The 19858-nt window shown below is 43.0% G+C and overlaps 2 protein-coding genes across 3 annotated transcripts in view; both read right to left on the reverse strand.

Annotated features, from left to right (window-relative positions):
• The window catches only part of LOC117551547 (regulator of G-protein signaling 22), a 28771-nt gene extending 14906 nt beyond the window's left edge, over positions 1–13865 (reverse strand). Inside the window, 15 exon segments of the mRNA XM_034224449.1 lie at positions 5107–5297; positions 5544–5636; positions 6353–6547; positions 7190–7291; positions 7461–7583; positions 8124–8148; positions 8150–8284; positions 10685–10837; positions 10991–11675; positions 11773–11957; positions 12456–12541; positions 12670–12852; positions 13488–13550; positions 13631–13659; positions 13747–13865. Coding sequence (XP_034080340.1) covers positions 5107–5297; positions 5544–5636; positions 6353–6547; positions 7190–7291; positions 7461–7583; positions 8124–8148; positions 8150–8284; positions 10685–10837; positions 10991–11675; positions 11773–11957; positions 12456–12541; positions 12670–12852; positions 13488–13550; positions 13631–13659; positions 13747–13768 — 2270 coding nt within the window. The 5' untranslated portion in view covers positions 13769–13865.
• Positions 13866–14200: 335 nt separating this feature from the next.
• fbxo43 (F-box protein 43) lies at positions 14201–19796 on the reverse strand. Of its 2 annotated transcripts, none has more exons than XM_034224448.1 (6): positions 19653–19796; positions 17893–18747; positions 17053–17769; positions 16593–16695; positions 16278–16466; positions 14201–14831 (listed from the first exon to the last, which is right to left on the reverse strand). In XM_034224448.1, exons 2-6 carry the CDS (start codon positions 18699–18701, stop codon positions 14583–14585), a joined length of 2067 nt encoding a protein of 688 aa, XP_034080339.1. In that variant the 5' UTR covers positions 18702–18747; positions 19653–19796; the 3' UTR covers positions 14201–14582. The 2 variants fall into 2 exon arrangements, with proteins under 2 accessions (XP_034080339.1, XP_034080338.1); XM_034224447.1 differs by having other exon boundaries at positions 19521–19748.
• Between the last annotated feature and the right edge of the window lie 62 nt (positions 19797–19858).

Here is a 19858-nt window from a genome sequence, read left to right on the forward strand (position 1 = left end):
TGGTTACGCAGGTGGGGCTAAATCAAAGTCAGGAAGTGCTGACACTGAAATGAGAGGTGAGAAACAAAATAAAACAGGAATATCAGAATGATAACAAAACATTAACCTGCTGGCTAGGACCTTACAACCGCCCCCCCACCTGAAAGAAGGGGAGCCTCGTTCAGCTGTGAGTGAGACTCCAGACGGAGAAGGAGTGTGTATGGGTCGGTTTGGAATTCGGCCTACATTTCACTGTATACACATCCTTTAAACAATTTACCTTCTGTGCATTTCCATACTGCCTTCATTTCCTTAGTGTGAATATCGTAAATGTTAGTGTAATGATTAATATATTTTGTGTTTGGCGTTTAGGTACATTTGAGAAAGGACAATTGCTTCACATACACTTAAAGGGATAGTGGAAATCCGCGAATGTTGGGTTTAACTTATGTATTTTTATTAAAAATAAGCATAATAAACAATTTTTTTTAATTTCATGCGCCTAGTTTCATTTTATTTTCAATTTTACTGCGCCCTCTCAATGAAACGAAATACTTCGGGAATCGTCGGGAATCTTCGGGTGATGACGAGAGCATAGGAAGACGGGCACAAACAATGGCGGACATTCAATAGCATTTGCATGTGAATAGCCGACCTTTATTACATTACATTACATTACATTACATTGCATTTAGCTGACGCTTTTATCCAAAGCGACTTACAATAAGTGCGTTCGTCCAACAAAATACAACTTGAAGAAAACAGAATCATAAAAGTACATCAGGTTTCATAGAGCAAAAACATTTCAAGTGCTACTCAACTGGCTTTAGAAAAGCCAGTCCTTTATTAGTATAAAAGTGCTTCGTTAATAGTTCTATCGCTCGAAGTGGAGTCGAAAGAGATGAGTTTTCAGTTTGCGCCGGAAGATGTGCAAGCTATCTGCCGTCCTGATGTCAATGGGAGCTCATTCCACCATCCTGGAGCCAGGACAGCAAACCCACGTGTTTTCGCCGTTGGGAACTTGGGTCCCCCTCGCAGCGAGGGCGCAGCGAGTCGTTTGGCTGATGCAGAGCGTAGTGCACGCGCTGGGGTGTACGGTTTAACCATTTCCTGGATGTACGAAGGGCCAGATCCATTCGCAGCATGGTAAACAAGTACCAGTGTCTTGAAGTGGATTCTAGCAGTTACCGGAAGCCAGTGAAGGGAGCGGAGGAGCGGAGTGGTGTGGGAAAATTTAGGAAGGTTGAAGACCAGACGAGCCGCTGCATTCTGGATGAGCTGCAGAGGTCGGATGGCACATGCAGGTAGACCAGCCAGGAGGGAGTTGCAGTAGTCTAGGCGTGAGATGACGAGAGCCTGGACCAGAACCTGAGTCGCTTTCTGTGTCAGCTGGGGACGTATCTTCCTGATGTTGTAAAGCGTGTATCTGCAGCAACGGGTTGTAGCAGTGAAGGACAGGTTGTTATCTAGGGTCACACCCAGATTCCTTGCAGTCTGAGTCGGGGAAACAACTGAGGTGCCGATGTTGATTGTTAGGTCAAGAGTGGGACAATCTTTTCCCGGGAGGAAGAGCAGCTCAGTCTTGTCAAGGTTGAGCTTGAGGTGGTGAGCAGACATCCACTGAGAGATGTCAGCTAGACAAGCAGAGATGCGTGCGACGACCTGGGTCTCTGAGCGGGGAAAGGACAGAATTAATTGGGTGTCATCAGCGTAGCAGTGGTAAGAAAAACCATGCGGGCTAATGACTGATCCAAGCGAGTTTGTGTACAGGGAGAAGAGGAGGGGACCAAGAACAGAGCCCTGAGGGACCCCCGTAGTTAATTGACAAGGGTCGGACTCAGACCCTCTCCAAGTCACCCTGTAGGTACGGTCTTTCAGGTATGAGGTGAGGAGGGAAAGTGCAGAGCCTGAAACTCCAAGTTTTTGGAGAGTGCGAAGGAGGATATGATGATTCACCGTGTCGAATGCAGCAGACAGGTCCAACAGGATGATGACAGAGGAGAGGGATGCAGTTTTGGCAGTGTGCAGTTCCTCCGTGACAGCAATGAGAGCAGTTTCTGTGGAGTGACCTGCCTTGAAACCAGATTATTATTATTATGGTGAATAGATGTGTTTTGTATGGCTGTAGTGCGACAGCAAATGCAGAGAATGGCGTATCGACGCATGCGTTTCCAAGAAACCCAGCCATTCGTCGTCAGTGGGTGAAATGTGTTCAGATAACACGGGCAAACTTCACGGAGCCGAAGCTGACGAGTAATTCGGCAGTCGTGTGCTCCCGTCATTTTACTGACGATTGTTTCGAGATTCCTCGGTCTCTAGCTCAAATTGAAAGTGGAATACATAAGAAGTGAGTATTTTATTATGTTTTCTTGTTGATTTAATGCATCATTAGCCTGTACCATTTTGTACAACGCCATTTATCCGGTACACAGTGTCGAATGTGTACACTACAGTCATCATATAGACATGATATACTAACAGTACTGTGAGTACAGCCTACACTTGACAGGCAGCCTGGCTAGCCTAGGATTAGTGATGACATTACATGTGTGGAATCTGTGGAGTCTGAGCTTTAAATCGTATATCTTGTTTGTGCAGTTAAGATAGTAATAAGGGCATTTCTACCGTGTGTTGTGTGTAAAAAAGCGTTAGCATTAGTTAGCATTGTTTCGCTCAATGCTAATTCAAAGGCTTGGTATTACTCTTGTGTTTTTTCTAGCTAACAATTGTTCTTATTGTCAGTTAGCGGAGTTTCTTACCTTTAAAAGGGTATGAAACATTAATAGTTTCATAAATGTTAAGAAGCCCTGAGACATGTGAGAGAAAAAAAACTGTGGGAGGGGTCCACTGGGGGGACCTTCGGGCTTAACTGGTTAACAATGATTAATATTTGTAAAGGCTACAGGTGATCTTAAGATGCGTGAGCTATGCTTAGGGACCTACCAGTCAAGATTATTTGTGCGTAGGGGTGCATCATCTGGCGCCTGGTCCTGGTCATCCTCGCCATTGCCCATGCCGTGAACCATCACCTCGGGCTCGGGCTCGAACAAATAAGGACGTAATGGTCCATCGTCTGGCTCAATATTGTCACCATCGTCGCTTACTGAACCGGATTCAGATTCAGTTCCTAAAACGACATTTTCGTAGGAAAGCCGAGAGGATGTTTCTGACTCGCTATCATCACTGGATACCTCGTACAATCCTTCTTCTTTGTCTGGTATATTTGCCCTTCCACGTTCATTCTGCATAGACGCCATGGTTTGTTATCGTATCGTCTTCCTAAGTTTTCGTCACTTCCGGTTTGGCTGAGTCGAACATTTCGTTTCTAAAAAACTTCGGGGAAGCTGCAATAAAGTGCTTCTAACATGCGTAAGGCAATTATTATATTTTTTTAATCAGGTGTGATTGTTTTGGTACGTAATTATGCTTGTATATAAGTTAAAACGAAACTATTTGAGGTTCCATTTCCACTATCCCTTTAACAAAAATATATATGTAACACTTTTGTTTTTGCTCCCATTTTTCATGAGATGAACTCAAAGATCTAAAACATTTTCTATATACACAAAATAACCATTTCTCTCATATTGTTCACAAATCTGAAAAAATCTGTGAAAGTGAGCACTTCTCCTTTGCCGAGATAATCCATCCCACCTCACAGGTGTGGCATATCAAGATGCTGATTAGACAGCATGATTATTGCACAGGTGTGCCTTAAGCTGGCCACAATAAAAGGCCACTCTGAAACGTGCAGTTTTATCACACAGCACAATGCCACAGATGTCGCAAGTTTTGAGGGAGCGTGCAATTGGCATGCTGACAGCAGGAATGTCCACCAGAGCTGTTGCCCGTGAATTGAATGTTCATTTCTCTACCATAAGCCGTCTCCAAAGGCGTTTCAGAGAATTTGGCAGTACATCCAACCGGCCTCACAACCGCAGACCACGTGTAACCACACCAGCCCAGGACCTCCACATCCAGCATGTTCACCTCCAAGATCGTCTGAGACCAGCCACTCGGACAGCTGCTGCAACAATCGCTTTGCATAACCAAAGAATTTCTGCTGTCAGAAACCGTCTCAGGGAAGCTCATCTGCATGCTCGTCGTCCTCATCGGGGTCTCGACCTGACTCCGGTTCGTCGTCGTAACCGACTTGAGTGGGCAAATGCTCACATTCGATGGCGTTCTGGCACGTTGGAGAGGTGTTCTCTTCACGGATGAATCCCGGTTTTCACTGTTCAGGGCAGATGGCAGACAGCGTGTGTGGCGTCGTGTGGGTGAGCGGTTTTTCTGATGTCAATGTTGTGAATCGAGTGGCCCATGGTGGTGGTGGGGTTATGGTATGGGCAGGCGTATGTTATGGACGACGAACACAGGTGCATTTTATTGATGGCATTGTGAATGCACAGAGATACCGTGACGAGATCCTGAGGCCCATTGTTGTGCCATTCATCCACGACCATCACCTCATGTTGCAGCATGATAATGCACAGCCCTATGTTGCAAGGATCTGTACACAATTCCTGGAGGCTGAAAACATCCCCAGTTCTTGCATGGCCAGCATACTCACCGGGACATGTCACCCATTGAGCATGTTTGGGATGCTCTGGATCGGCGTATACGACAGCGTGTTCCAGTTCCTGCCAATATCCAGCAACTTCGCACAGCCATTGAAGAGGAGTGGACCAACATTCCACAGGCCACAATCAACAAGCTGATCAACTCTATGCGAAGGAGATGTGTTGAGGCAAATGGTGGTCACACCAGATACTGACTGGTTTTCGGACCCCCCCAGACCCCCCCCAATAAAGCAAAACTGCACGTTTCAGAGTGGCCTTTTATTGTGGCCAGCCTAAGGCACACCTGTGCAATAATCATGCTGTCTAATCAGCATCTTGATATGCCACACCTGTGAGGTGGGATGGATTATCTCGGCAAAGGAGAAGTGCTCACTATCACAGATTTTTTAAGATTTGTGAACAATATTTGAGAGAAATGGTTATTTTGTGTATATAGAAAATGTTTTAGATCTTTGAAAATCTCATGAATCTCATGAAAAATGGGAGCAAAAACAAAAGTGTTGCATTTATATTTTTGTTCAGTGTACTAAGTCTTCATACTACTCACCTAGCATCGTGATTCTGTAGGAAGGACATAAAGTGTCCTATCTCATGGTGGTGACGGAGTAAGGAACCCAGACGGTAGCCTTTAAGATTTGGAGACACTTGGGACCAAGAATTAGGCGCATGGGCGCCCTTTGTGAAGGGAGTTGAAGGGTTAATAGGAGAAGGAAATAAGATGGACTGGGACTGCTCCACCTGTAGAGGATACACAGCAAAGAAAATAGGGTGTGGTTTTACTGAAGGCACCACAGTATGTCCTCATTGTAAATGGCCCGTTCAGACCAAGGCATGCAGTCTTTCACCAGGGGATAACTAACATTGTTATTAAGCAATACACTTTAGTGTTCACATTGGGAAACGAGATGTTTTATGCTCACAGGTGTGGGTTTATGGCTTTTATCAGAGGTCCAATAATAAATAGACCTGTGGATGCAGGCTGACCTGTTTCAGGCGGAACTCTGACTCTTCGTACAGACTCTGCAGGTCCCTGTACTCCTGACTGTCCACTCGACGCACCTCGTCCTGCATTAAGACCTGGAAACTCACACACACATGGTCATACACACATACGTACACAGCAATGGCATCACCTTGTGTCATTTATCAGTATTCAAGTGTTGTGAATTTCAATCAATTTTATCTTTACGGTGTTCATAGATGCAGATGTGTCGATTGAAATTTTTCTGTAGACTTCCTTAAGGAATAGTCTAGTTGGAAGCTCATATAGTGAACCTGGAAATAGAAATGTGCTGTATAGTATGAGTCACCAGCACTGCCGGATGCTAACTTGCATAAGTTTGGCAATTAGCACAATTAGCACAAGTTGTGTTCATTTGAATTGGCATTGTAGCCTATGTAAACAATAGTTTAAAAATGGCTTGGCCGATTTGGACAATTGTTGAGTGGTTTTGGGGTTATTGAGTATGCTGAATCCATTTCTGACTTGTTCAGGATTAAAAATGGCAGTTTTAACCAGAAAGTGGCAATATGTGTACTCTCTTGGGCATATTTTGACTACCATGAGTAGTGTTGCAACAATATGGATATAGAGCACAAGATGAACATTATTATACTGTGGACAATTTTTGCTTCAAATAAATAGGCAATCTGTCTTCAAATTCTAGCCAAAATGAATCAAAATCAGCCAACAAATATGGCCACTTTCTGGTCACTAAGCTGGCAACTAGACTCGAAGCCCAATTCTGCAGATGAAAGGGAAGTGCATTACACTGTGGATGTACTGCGACTACCTTCTGAAAAGACTCTTTGTCCCTGCTGAGCAGCAGCGTCCATGGCTCCAGCAGGATGTTTAGTGTGTGTTCCTCAACCCTGTCAAACACTTCCTCAAAAGCAGGCATGAGCTGGTCATACACCTCTGTTCTGATCTCCTCATCAACACCAATACTCCTCCTGGCAGAGCTGAAGAGATAGGTGGAGTAAAGGAGCTGAGGAGAGGAGAGGTCATAAAAGTGTCATCATTTCCTCTCCGTGTTTCATCACCATAGTTCTGTGCTCTCCTACACAATATTCACTATCTCTCTTCACAGCTGTACCCAATCTCTTTTCTTGCAACTTGAATGCAACTTTATTTTATTTCCATGGAAAAAAAGAGTTTCACAAATGCATATTTCTTGAAATGAGTTGGGTGTTGTACAATTGGCATCGACAGCAAAGTATAATCTAATGTAAGGAAAGGTAATGACATCATGAGCGAATAGATCAAATAGTGTATTGCAATTGTTTGACAAAAGGACAACCAAGCTATCCTATGAGGAATGTAGCACGATCCAACTCAACTATCATACTGCAATACACACTGTATATACTTTATGGATTTGTGCTTAATAGACAAAAGAATATTCCTTCTCCTCTTACAATAGTTTGTTATACTTCTGTTTACTTATGATTCCAAATAGCAGAATGGTGACAGTTTTAAAGAACTGACATTAGTTTTAGATCCATCCCACTACCCTAACATATATGTAATGTACATGCTGTGTTTAAATCAGACAGTAGTTAACAGCTTAGTACTTTGTTGGTAGTTGTGAGCAGAACAACGTGTGTGTATGGTGTTTGTGTGTGCTGACCTGTGCTTCCCTCTGCACTCTGTAATGGTCCAGTCCGTCCTGATAGAACAGCTCATGGTAGTGCTGCAGGTCAGTCCAAAAGTAAACCGCATTCTCCCACAGCTGAGACAAAAACAGAACTGTCATCATGGACTGGGTTTTTCACAGCAAATAAATAAATGTACACTTTAGATGTTAATGTACGATAACAGTTGCATTTCAACGTGCAATTAAGACTATATGTCTGGACATGTGATCCAAATGGCAAACTAACCAGTAGCTGCTATGGTACCTGGTTTCCAGATTGTTCACAGAAGTTTGTGAAGTATAAGCCGGCACACGAGTCAGCACTTAAAGCCTGGATCATCTTTTCCATTCTTCTGCTGTCCAGTAACTGACTTCTGCCAGAATATAACTGACGAAATACAAACACAGAAGAGACATCTTTTAATAAAATACATTTATCTAAAATAGAAGAAAATGATGGATGCAAAGATGTTTTCCTTTTTGCTTCAACAGACAATGCAACGATTCATCATGTAGTCTCTACAGTGTGCAGAAATAGTAAACAAATCCCATTATAGCTTCCCAGACCCAAGTTTAACATCTCAAATGTATATACAATAAATATATATAGATATATCTATATATATACACACACTGTATATATCAACGTACAATGATGTACAACAGAGAATGCCGCAAATCCTCAAATGATGTTTTTGTTTACTAAATGACTGTGTTCATATTCTTCATTTATCCTGATTAATCCACTTGTGATTTTAGCCTCACTTAGAACAATAGCAACAAATATGCCTTAGAGTAAATGACAGCAGCATCCCACCTGCTGAGAGAACCTACATTGAGAGCTACACTGCTGCTCATCTCTGATCATCTCCCCCCCTCAAACCAGGTATGCACCAAGTGGTGCAGTATCAAATCCTGATGCTCCTACCTGAGTATGGACGGAATGGGGGGAGGGGGGTCATGGTGGTGGAACCATGATGGGGCTGTGTGTCTGACAGAGGGCTAACACCGCAGGCTGTCCACAGCTCCAGGGGAGGGGGGTCTTCATATTCTGCCCGGGCACAGTGGGACGTCCAGAACCGAGGGACCCTGTGGGGAGAAGGAGGTGAAAATGAACGAGAACATTTACAGAAATACTTATTTATAAAGGTGTACTGAATCTACAAAACTGCACTGGAGCTGAAGACACCTACCGCTCAACCTACAGTTAGTAAAAACAGATGTAACAGATCCTGAAGGGTGAATTATTGTCATTCACTGTGACGTAAAAAAAACAGATTTACAATAACCAGCATTCGGCCCAAACACTGACTCACCCACAGAACTCTCCAAATTCACACTTTATTTTAGTAGCCGTATTAACACTGTGATAAACCCAGAAACATCCTTCTCAACCTGCCATAGGCCTCTCCTCTCATCTACAAAAAACCAGCATATGTCAGAATGTGGACTGGTGATGATCAACACAACATTACTCCTACCACAAAACGCACTCCTGTATCGACTACTTTCTCATCAGCAACTCACTCACACATGGAGCCACAGTTTCACAATTTCAGACCACACTCAGATCACTATCAAATAAATAACCGAAAATGTAATCACACCCACCACGCAGATGACACTTAAACATATTACTCCTGAAAGACCCAGATTTTAGAGTTTATTTAAAAAAAGAATGACCATCCTTGCTAGAAACCAACAACTCCCCTGACATAGGATCAGGAGGTAAGGAGACTGGTCACCCTATCCTCTCAAACGCCTACAGAAACAATAAGCACAGAATGACTCAAAACCAAACATGAATTGAACTATCTTCTAAATTAAAAACCTGAATAAAACCTTCTCAGACTCCATCGACAACATTTTGAATTTGGAAACAAATATGGCAACTTTCTGGCAAATCAATTAAAATAACAAACTCAAAGATCTTGTCACATAGAAGACCGCTCTGCGAAATGAGACCACACTGCAATAAATGAAACATTCAGAAACATTGACTCTATAGTTTGAACTATAGTACACAAACTGCACTACACCTGCCCACGCTGATGCGTTCCTGAGGACTGTCTCCTACAAAGCAGACCAACCCCTCACCGTAGATGAACTCAGTAAAGCACTGCTTAAGCCCAATAACAAGTCCCCAGGATTACATGGATGCCCAGTCAAATGCTATAAAAATGTCTGGTCATTACTTTTGCCTATATTCTTTCTATTGTTATTATAGACTTTCCATAGCCCAACATGTCCCCATCATATGAAAACCGATCACACAATAAAGACCCTATACACTGCTCCCGCTCTATATCATTAATAAATACAGATGTTCAAATCGGACTGGAATCTGTTATCCCATCACTTCAATCAGACAGGCTTCATTAGAGGGAGACTGTCCTTAGAATATATGCAAAGTATATTCCACACAACAAATCTATAAAAAACAAAACCTGACAGAAATGAATCACCTTCTGGCCATCAATGTGTCACTTGATGCAGAAAAGGTGTTGGATAGGTTATGGTGGCCCTTTCTCTTCACCTCCTTAAACCACTTTGGCTTTGGCCAACTTCATAAACTGGATTAAGACATATAACGTTTCAGCATCTGAAACCATCAATGGAAACATATCTCAATCGTTCATCCAAACAGAGGCACTAGGAAAGGATGCCCATTACTCTTTGCCACTCGCTTCAGCCATAAGACAACATGACAGCATTTCAGGCATTACAACAATTCACTCCACCATAACATTTACTTTATATAACAAAAGCATCAACATCCTTCCGTCAGTCCACAATCTGATTAGCAGTTTTGGCAAGGTTTCTGGCTCCTCCATTTATTGGTCTCAATCTGAGATTCTGCCTCTTAGCCATTTGAACTGATGCCGAGGTTGGGGGTCTTCCCTACCCACACAACTAAATCCATAAATACCTTGGTATCAAACGTATTGTAAAAAATGGTGGGGTTTTTCGTTGGTGGAGATAGTATTTATATGCTTTACTCAGGTAAAAGTACAATGTAAGTAAAACACCTGAAAAAGAAATGTTAAGTACTCTAAAGGGAAGTTTTATACAATTATTAAATTATTATAACATATACAGGTAAAAGCAGTATTGTTGTTGTAGTTGGTGGAGGTAGAACTTGGGAGGATTTTACTTCAATATCATTATTTTCATTATGGAATAATTTACTGATTATTCTATTCGTTAATATCTGAAAATAGTAAGAAATAATGCAAAGGTCACCACAGTCCAAACTGCAATCTCTACATTGTTTGTTTTGTCAGACCAGTTTTACAATTATTTTCTAAACCTATGGATAAAACTCAAAGTATATGACATCAAATATAAAGGTTATTGTCTTACAGTATATGCAGTTAAACACATTGTATCAAGTACAGTAGCAAGGCATATGAATGGACTAAATATGTCAATAAACACTTGACCCACATACTGTATACCATATGGGAACTTGAATACAGTGAATCTCACCAGTAGTGGAGCAGAGCCTCTGTGAGGGGGGGCTGGACGGAGTGCAGCCTGTCCTCCGTCCAGCAGGGGGAGGTGGTGAGTCCCAGCCTGGAGAGCAGCTCCACAGAGAGGCTGCTGCTCACCAGGTGCCTGCTCCTCATGAGGACCAAATACCTGATGAAGACACCACCATTTGATACTTTATTCTGTTTTTAAAAGCTGCTGCTTTTGTCAAAAATGTTCAATATTAAACCAGGACCACTTTGTAATTTTGTTTCCCCCAAGTTCAGTGCAGCTGTTAAAGTTGTATCCTGTTGTAATGTTTACCTGTTCTTCCGCTCTCTGTTCTGGGGAGCTTTCAGTCTCTCTATATCCATCCAGAGATTAAGCAGCTTCTCTCCTGACGTTCCTCGCAAAAACTCCTTTAACTCATCAACGCCTTGTCTATTGCCACGGCAACAGGTACCCTGGCAACAATTATCATGGATATTTTCCTGGTCTCTGTCTCTTCTCCCTACCTCTCTATTCTTCTTAGGCCACTTTGTCTTTTCTTCCCCTCCGCTCTTCTTTTTGCCTTCTTGAAGTTTCTCTTCCCCCCCCCCCAACCTGTTTGTGCCCCCATCAGCCAAATGCTGAATGCAAGCTCTACGTTCACAGGATCTGTGTGTGCTGTTACGACGTGTCTGCTCTCCTGACGTGCTCCAACAATCAGAAGTGTCTGTCTGGCTCAGTGCATTGTTCAGCACCTGTTTAACCACTGTGGCTGCTACTTCCTCCAGCTGCACTTCAGAAGACTCTTTCAGAAGTGTCTCCTCTCTAGCGTGCAGGCTCAACTCTGTGTGTGTGCCCTGGAGGATTGGGGTTTTCCCACGTTGAAGACTAGAGGAGGAACAAGAAGAAAACGTACATATGTTCTCCTGCTCAGAACATCTGAATGTTACACTGCATTGTGTGTTGAGATGTTCCATGTGGTCAGAGCATAGACATGTAACATTGAGCATCCTCATTGACCCTGAGAAGTAAGAAAAGAGGTCATATAAGAGTCCTTATCTCAGTAGACTCTAGCCTATGCAGTGAACATGGAGGAATCTCACAATTATATACTGTACCTTCTTTTACTGAACTGTTGTTTTGAGAATGTGAGCATGTTAGGACCTTAAGAGCTTTTTTGCTTTCCTGGTCAGTTTGGGCTGAACAACGCAGCTGTGGGGCTGACATGGGGGCTCCACCTGAACCGCCTTTCCTCCTGTGGATACACAAGACTGGGCTCCACCCAAACAACAACTTGGCTAGTCTGGGAAAGAACAGGAAAAAAATACATTCACAGAGAACATCATTTTCTCTCACCTTTTCTTTTATGATCAATGTTAATGGAATTACCAAACTTGGCAATTGATATTTGTGTTACACAACTTTGAAGTGTTATAAATGAGTGTCAGTCAGTACACTGGTCTTTACAGGGATCTGGCCCAAAGGCTTTTCTCAAGATGCACAAAGAAAGTAGACAAAAAGCTACACCTTGCAAATCATGACAAATGCATTCTTTGAAAAGATGAAAGACTGAAGCAAATCTTCTTTCAAATCTAGATAAGCAAGCAAGAATATTCACGTTATAGCAAAGGTTGGCAAGAATGAAAAGGACTGGAACTGATAACAATTAGTACAAATTAACACTAAGTTAATTTATAATATAGAAATATGTTACGATGTAAATACATAAAAATGTTCGTATAAAGTAGGTCAACTTCATTTGTATTGTTCATGACGTAGTAGGTTTAAATACTTGTACTACCTGTATTCACTGTAGCAATCACTGAGAAGAAAAAAAGGTAATCTTTCTTTGATGATCCACTGGATTCCTTGCTCTCGGTCCAGGCACTGCAAAGGACAGGGAGACACATTCCTGAAGTCAACCCCCTAACCCTATTTGCAGACGTTCTGCTCCTCTGAAAAAACTAATCTATCCACCTATCCATTTTCACATAAAGTGATCATTCATTGCTTACACGGACAGTGTAGCGGTTGTCCACTGGAGGGGTTCTGGGCGGCGCTGTGGGGTCTCCGGTGAGGAGCTGTGATTTGCTGCTGTGCAGGACAGATCGGATCCTTCTGGAGACAAAGTCAGCCGCCCCGTCCACCAGCTCAAACTGCCCTGTCTGAGGGTCGTACTGTAAGGCCTCTGGGAAGGACTGGATAAAGAGGCAAGGGTATAAGAAGGTAAAGTAACTAAGTACATCTACTCTTTACTCCTCTGTATTCAAGTTTAAGTACAGTTTTTAGGTACTTGTATTTTACTTGAGTCTTTCAATGTTTTGCTACTTTGTGCTTTTACTGTACAGTTCAGAGGTACATGGTGTACTTTTCCTCCACTACATGTATTGAATACCTCTAGTTACTTCACAGATGTGGATGAATGATGTGAAATATAATCAAGTGTTAAATCAGACTTTAGTTCCACCTGGAGTAAATCCACCAGCTACCCTGCAGAATACAAAGTACTTCAGACTAGCTGCACCTTTACCAGCTTTGAGAACACTTTCATGATCAATCATTATAAAACATATCATATATAGTATTCTGAAATGGACCAATCTGCACAACGACTACTTTTACTGTCGCTACTTTCACTATATTTTGATGAGAATACTTTTATACTTTAACTTGAGAAACATTTTTGAATGAAGTCACTTTAACTTGTAACAGAGTATCACTTCACTCTTGTACTTCTACTGAAGTGCAAGATCTGATTCTTTCTTCAACCTCTGAAGAAGGGAGAATGAGTGTAGTGAAAATATTCTACATCAACACCTCAGACTAGCCTTACCGGCAGATTTAAGAAATCATTGAAGAAGTGAACCAATACTTCATCAGAGGCCAGAGAGTTCTCCTGCAAATGAAAGAGGCAAAGTGAGGACAAACTGATGGAAACATTGACTAAACATGTCAATAATCCAAATGTATACTCACAAAATTGCCAGCAGTAAGGTTTTGCAACTCTTTAAAAACACAAAGTCACATAAGTAACAAAACCAACTAGAGATCCAAAGAAGTCAATTGAAATGTCTTAAAAGTAAAGATCTCACCTGCTGACACTACTCCACACATTGTTAACTTGAAAAATACAAATGTCCACAGTCTTGGATCCAGCTGCTAGGAAGCCAGGCAGTCACATTAGAACTTCGGACAGCCTCAAACCTCGGTGTTATTACAGACACACTGCAGGTTGCTATGGAAGTGGACTCTTTTCAAAACACAGGGGGTGGTAAACGTTTAACTAGACCAGAACGAGACAAAGTTAATGATTTGTTGCTTTCTGAGAGCCAGAAACATTTAATCCTCAAGTCTTAAGACATTTTTATTTTCTGTGACCATCAATAAACCCTTAGATGTTATTTGGAAAAAAGTTAAAGAGAATGAGATTGTCAAGAGCTAAGACAAGTTACAGTAACACCACTAGATGGCGCCAAACACTAACACATGTATGGGGACTGCAGTCAATGGACCAATCGTTTCACAATTAAGGGACAAAACACGTGACACGTTTAAAAAAAGATAACATTTATTTAAAAAAATACTCTGAAAACACATTTGTAAAAGATGAAAACCTCAATTCCATAAAACATTCTGTACAGTTGATCAATGTGTATAGAACAATACATCACCAGCTAAATAAAATCATAGTTCTGCTGATGAGACTTCCTTCACATTCAGAATTAAAAACACACAAGTAAGAACTGTGTTGAAAAAAGTAAGGGGAAAAAAAAACGGTACAAAGACAGGCACAAAGACACATGGATAAGTACAGAAGTTGCTCTCATGTACTGGCTCTTTGTTGTCAAGCCTCATCTCCACCATTTGGCAGAGGAAAAAGCTAAAGTGACCCCAGCATAAGAAAAAACAATGACAGTGCACTTCCTGCTCATAGTCTCCGAACATTTCGCTTGCTTTGAGCGCTCCCTGGGAGGATGATGTCCTTCCTGCGGCGGCCTACAGACTGGCTGCCACATTCTCTGGAGCCGTGGAAGGCACACAGGCAGGCGGAGCAGAACTGGAAGGCGCAGTCCGCTGTGCTGCACACCCCCTCCCGCTTCACTGAGTGGCACCTCGCGGGGCTCTGACAGCGGGGGCATGGCTTCAGGGACTCATCGTTGAAGAGCGTTTTGGCAACCTGAAAGAAATATTCAAATGAATTAAGTTTGCATAAACTTCCCGGACCAGTCCCTTCAGTAAGATGCATTTAAAACCCCAATCATTCGATTTGTATGAGTATAGGTATGTGCTGCATGTATGTATATGCATATATATTTATCTAACAATGTTCCTGATGTATAATCGTGTGTATGACTTTAGTTGTTGTTATTGTTGTTTGTGTTCTTTGTAAAAAAAAAAAAAATCACTTTGTACATACAATCAGTACAGACCACCGTCTCAATTGTATGAATATATTTAGCTTTCCATCTATAAATGACAAACACTGTTATGCATTGTCGAAACAATACAAAGATTTTTGATCAGAAAACCCCATTCATACTTCAATGAACAGCAATCAATACAGACCATAATGTCATGTATATAAACATTACATCAGGGGTCGGCAACCTTTTTGATATGAAGTGCCATTTAAAAAAATTAATTGTTATCAGCGTGCCAATGATCGAGAATCATCAACGGGGGGGGGGGGGGGGTTTAGGAGCTTGACGCTCGTGAACTATCAGCAGGACGGCGGTGGAGCCTCGCTGCGGGGAAGCAGCGTGTGGACCTGTCAGCGCAACTTACATGATGCCGAATTTAACAAACACATTTAAATAATTGGTTTAAACGGCATAATAATAAGGACGATCGTCCGTTCTGTGATTCTCCAGAATACACATGTTATGATATTAAGGTCATGCAGAGTGAGATGAGATCGCTGTCCCTTTAAGAGAGAGAGAGAGAGAGGGGTGTGCGTGTGTGTGTGTGTGTGTGTGTGTGTGGATGGTAGAGCGAGAGTGAGTGAGCGTGTGTATGTTTCTGGAAGTGAAACGAGGAAGCAGAAAAACAGAGGTCTGTGATGTATTTTGTGAAACAGAAGAACAGCTAAATAAATGCAACGGCCTCCCAGTCTAAGCTAAAGTGGGTTATTGAACCTGAAGCTTGTTGCTTCTGCCCTCCTCGACTACGGTCTGGGAGCCGACAGGAAAGTTCAACACACAGATGGCCAGTCCGCCCCTTTGTAGCATATTATTTCGATGAGAGATGAGCAGATCGCCACTGGGCTTTCAACTAAATACACAGCCACGCAAAAACTGCGGCATTTGTACAGCTCCTTATGGATACTGCAATTTGTGAAGTGCTTTCCTCTGTGGTGAAACGATCAGCACCACGGAGGAAAGCGGCAGAAAGTCACCTGGAGATAAAGAGAGCGGGGCTGCGCTGCGTGCATGGCTTCCTTCTGCAGGTAACAGGGAGACGCGCTCTGGCGGCGGTCTCGTTCAGGATCCAAAAATACAATTTAAATATGTTGCACACTTATTCCACTAATTCCTAGTGTGCCACTGGTTACGGTGCCAGGGGTTGCCGACCCCTGCATTACATCATCTATTTAAGTCCAGTTTTATAAAAAAATAATACTCACTTCTAGAAATGTGTCCCTTTTGTGGCTGCTGCCTGGATTCAAGGTGCTGAGCCCTGATGGGGTTAAAGTGCTATTTGCTGACTGGGGGGTGCAGAAGCTGAACGACCTAGATTGGGCCTGAACCGTCTTGAGGGCCGACCTCTTGAGCAGAGCCAGTCTGGTGTCGGCATCAGGGACACCCCCGCCGTGCTAGAAAACAAATGTTTATAACAGTATTAATAAACTGGGTGTCAAATGTTCAATTACAATACAACTAAATCTGCTTTTGTTTCCATGCGCAGGAAGATGGCAACAGTTATATATCAGATCTCTAACCTCAAGAGCCGCCTCCATTTCACTGAGGTGGCTTCTTCTCTTGAAACTCGCTCGCTTGTCTTGTTGGATGATTTCATTCCATTTTTTGCACACCCGACCACACCTGCCCAACAAAAACAAATGCATGCATGACAACAATTTACCCTTTAACACTAGCAAAACTTGGTTATTGCTCGAAACATGAGGCCTGATAGTTTTGCACTAATTTAATAAAAACAATTTTAAAAGCCTGTACCGGTCTGACATAAGCTTCAATGATATGCTGTATGAATTCTTCAGGATTCTGTTCAGAGTATATCATTTATTTCATCAATGCTGCCATCAAGTAATGACTCAGTTTAATGAACGCTATATTGCAAATCAACCTACTTTTAACCTTTGAGACATATGGAAGGAGTGCCGAGTTGTACAATAGATTTAACAAAATGTTCAGGTAGCTAATTCTGTAAAAATCTTGAACCTGTAAATGCCATGCGGGGTCAAGTGGCTGAGGACCAGGGCTAGGATGTGCCTGAGGTTCCTCTTCTTCAGCTCTGAGAGTATGTCCACCTTCCTCAGGCCCATCTTCCTGCCGATGAGCCCTGCCAAAGGCATGGTGGTCCTGAAGGTCACCGGGGTCTCAGCCAGGGCTGCAGTGGACTTCAACTGCTCCTTCAGACTTGGACTTTGGCCAAAGAACATGTGCACTTTCTGTTGGCACATAGCATGAACCAGCTGCAGAGCAGGAGTCAGAGACAGATTGACTGGGGTTGTCCTAAGATCTGGATTAGCAGGTGTCATGTTTTCTGGCTTGGCTGTATTTTCCCTTAGTGGAGAGGCATCACCTTGTTTGGCCATGGTCAAATCAGACATCACACTATGTTTAGCAAAAAGTACGCTGCGAGGGGTGGCACAGTCAGCAAAAACATCATCTTCTTTAGAACGGCTGTAAAGACGGTCTTGCTTTCTTTCCGCTGGGTCATCCTCAGACTGAGAGCCCCCTTCTCTAAGGGTAGAGAGCCTGTGCTGGCGCTGTAAACGGGAGCACCGCTTTGCCTCTGCCAGATTGGGGGTGTCACAGCTTCCTCTAGAGGCCGACAGCAGCAGCAGCTCCAGGAAGGAGCCGTCATGGTCCACCGAGGAGTCTTGGGATTTATCAAGGGCCAGGGAACTAAAACCACTGTCTTCACACACAGACCTGTTCCAGGGGTAGAATGGGGTTAGATGCAGGTTTCTGAATGTTTAAGCAAAAACGCCCTTATTAATTGCTTTTACAAGCATTTATAAAAGAAAATGTACAACAAAATCAAGAAATTAGTACCTGATATATTTTGGTGTATGTGAGGATGACGGGGTGTACAAGCCACTTGAGCTGTCATATAGGTTATTTTCCACGTGGCTGACTGGTGATTGAGAGTTGTCCTTAGAAGAAGCAGGCAGGGATTTCATAAAGCATGAAGTTTCATTAGGACCTTGATCAGAGGCAGAAATGCTCTCACTGAAATCTGCATCTGTGAGTGAACCTCGTCCCTCAAAATTGGAAAGATTACCGGAGTTGAGTTTACCATCTTCAAGAGTGGAGGTCCTTACTTGGGTGAAGAGGATACGACATTTCCTACCAGACAGTGGCAGATCCTGTTGGGATTTTAAAGTGCTTGATGCAAAAGCCACAGTGTCCAGAGAGTCAAGCGATGCACTGAGCCAGTGTTCAGACTTGACTCTGATTGGAGATTCAGTCCTTCTGCTGCATGGGGATCTTGTGTTGTCAGTTTTGTCCGTGGAGGGTTTGGACAGCAGAAGTCTGTGTCGCAACGAGGCATCTCTCTTGTATACTTTAGGAGTTTCGCACCAGTTAACTGTTGTGGGCCGCTGTTTCACTCTGGAGTCTTTAGCCAAAAGTTCCACTGCTTCTCTGGTGTTCTCTTTAGGTGTGACTGCAAGCCAGAGGTTTTCCTTCTCTTTTGGCCTTTCGCTGAATTCCACTGGAGATAAAGCTGGACAGGAGAGCACAGCAGAGAGGCTCTGAGGGCTGTGGAACAGACCCGAGTATCCGCTGTCAGCGCAGTCATCAAAACACTGCTGCTCTTTGAGACTCTCCAGGAACACTTTGGATTCAGGAGTGCACTGCATTTTCCTCCTCCCATACACCGAATTCTCCAAGAGGGGATGATGGGACCTGCAGACAAACAACATGAGTGAATCCTCAGGGACAGCAAAGCATGAAGTGAGCAGAGGTGGGAAGTAACTAACTACATTTACTTAAGTACTGTACTTGAGTACAATTTTGAGATACTTGTACAGGTAAATGGTGTACTTTTACTCAACTACATTTATTTAATACCTTTAGTTACTTCAGTGTTTCCCATACATTGATTTATTTGTGGCGGGCGGTGCCCCCACAAAAATAATCAAATGATGTTGGAAACACAGTACTTTTGTACCGTTTTTGTAAATAGGTGTACACAAAATATGAACAAAATGATATTCTTCTGAGGTATACAAGTAGATTCAGCGTGTATATCGGCAGTTTGTTGAACACAGCGTCCCAGGTTGGCGTTGCTATGAGAGGCGTTTTCCACTAACAACCCCCCCCACACCCACCCCCGCTGCCTGATCTCTCTGCTGCCGCTAGAAAACGAGCTACAGCCGCCAAAATCCGCCACTGGCCCCTCGAGCTACACACTGCTGCCAGGGGACCCAGGCACGGGCCAACACTGTGTGTTCACACAGAACAACATCAAGGAAATAGCTGTTAGCATTAATCTGGTCCTCGTGTCCGGAGGCCGGAAAGGCCAAAACATTAACACACACGAAGACTAACAAATGTCAAAATACAGTTTAAAAAGGAATGAAGATGTCATCAATTAATTAACTTAAAGGCTGCGCTAAAATATATATATAACAATTTCACATAGCAACCGCATGATGGGAATCCCCCGTGTTAATCACCTGTGTGCTGCTGTTAGCCGAGCAGACATCTGGGTGTCGTTCAGCTGCTTAACGTGGAACATTAGGGGAGTAGCTACATACAGTCATTGGAGCACAAATTGCAAACATACATTTTGAAAAAAACATACTTACAGAAGTCTGACACGTGACTGCAGAGCTGTGTGCAGTGATGTCCTCCGGCCGGTCTCGAGTTGAGCACCACTTGTTTCTGTTACACGTTCCTCTGCAGGGCACTGGAGTCGACTGGACAGCCACTGATCAACCACGTTTTCAAATTTGGAGCCCTCTGTCGACGGTGTCACGTGTTTCCGCTCTGGAGTACAGATTACTTCCGTTTG

Source organism: Gymnodraco acuticeps, unplaced genomic scaffold, assembly GCF_902827175.1.
Source record: "Gymnodraco acuticeps unplaced genomic scaffold, fGymAcu1.1, whole genome shotgun sequence".
NCBI classification, from domain to species: domain Eukaryota; kingdom Metazoa; phylum Chordata; class Actinopteri; order Perciformes; family Bathydraconidae; genus Gymnodraco; species Gymnodraco acuticeps.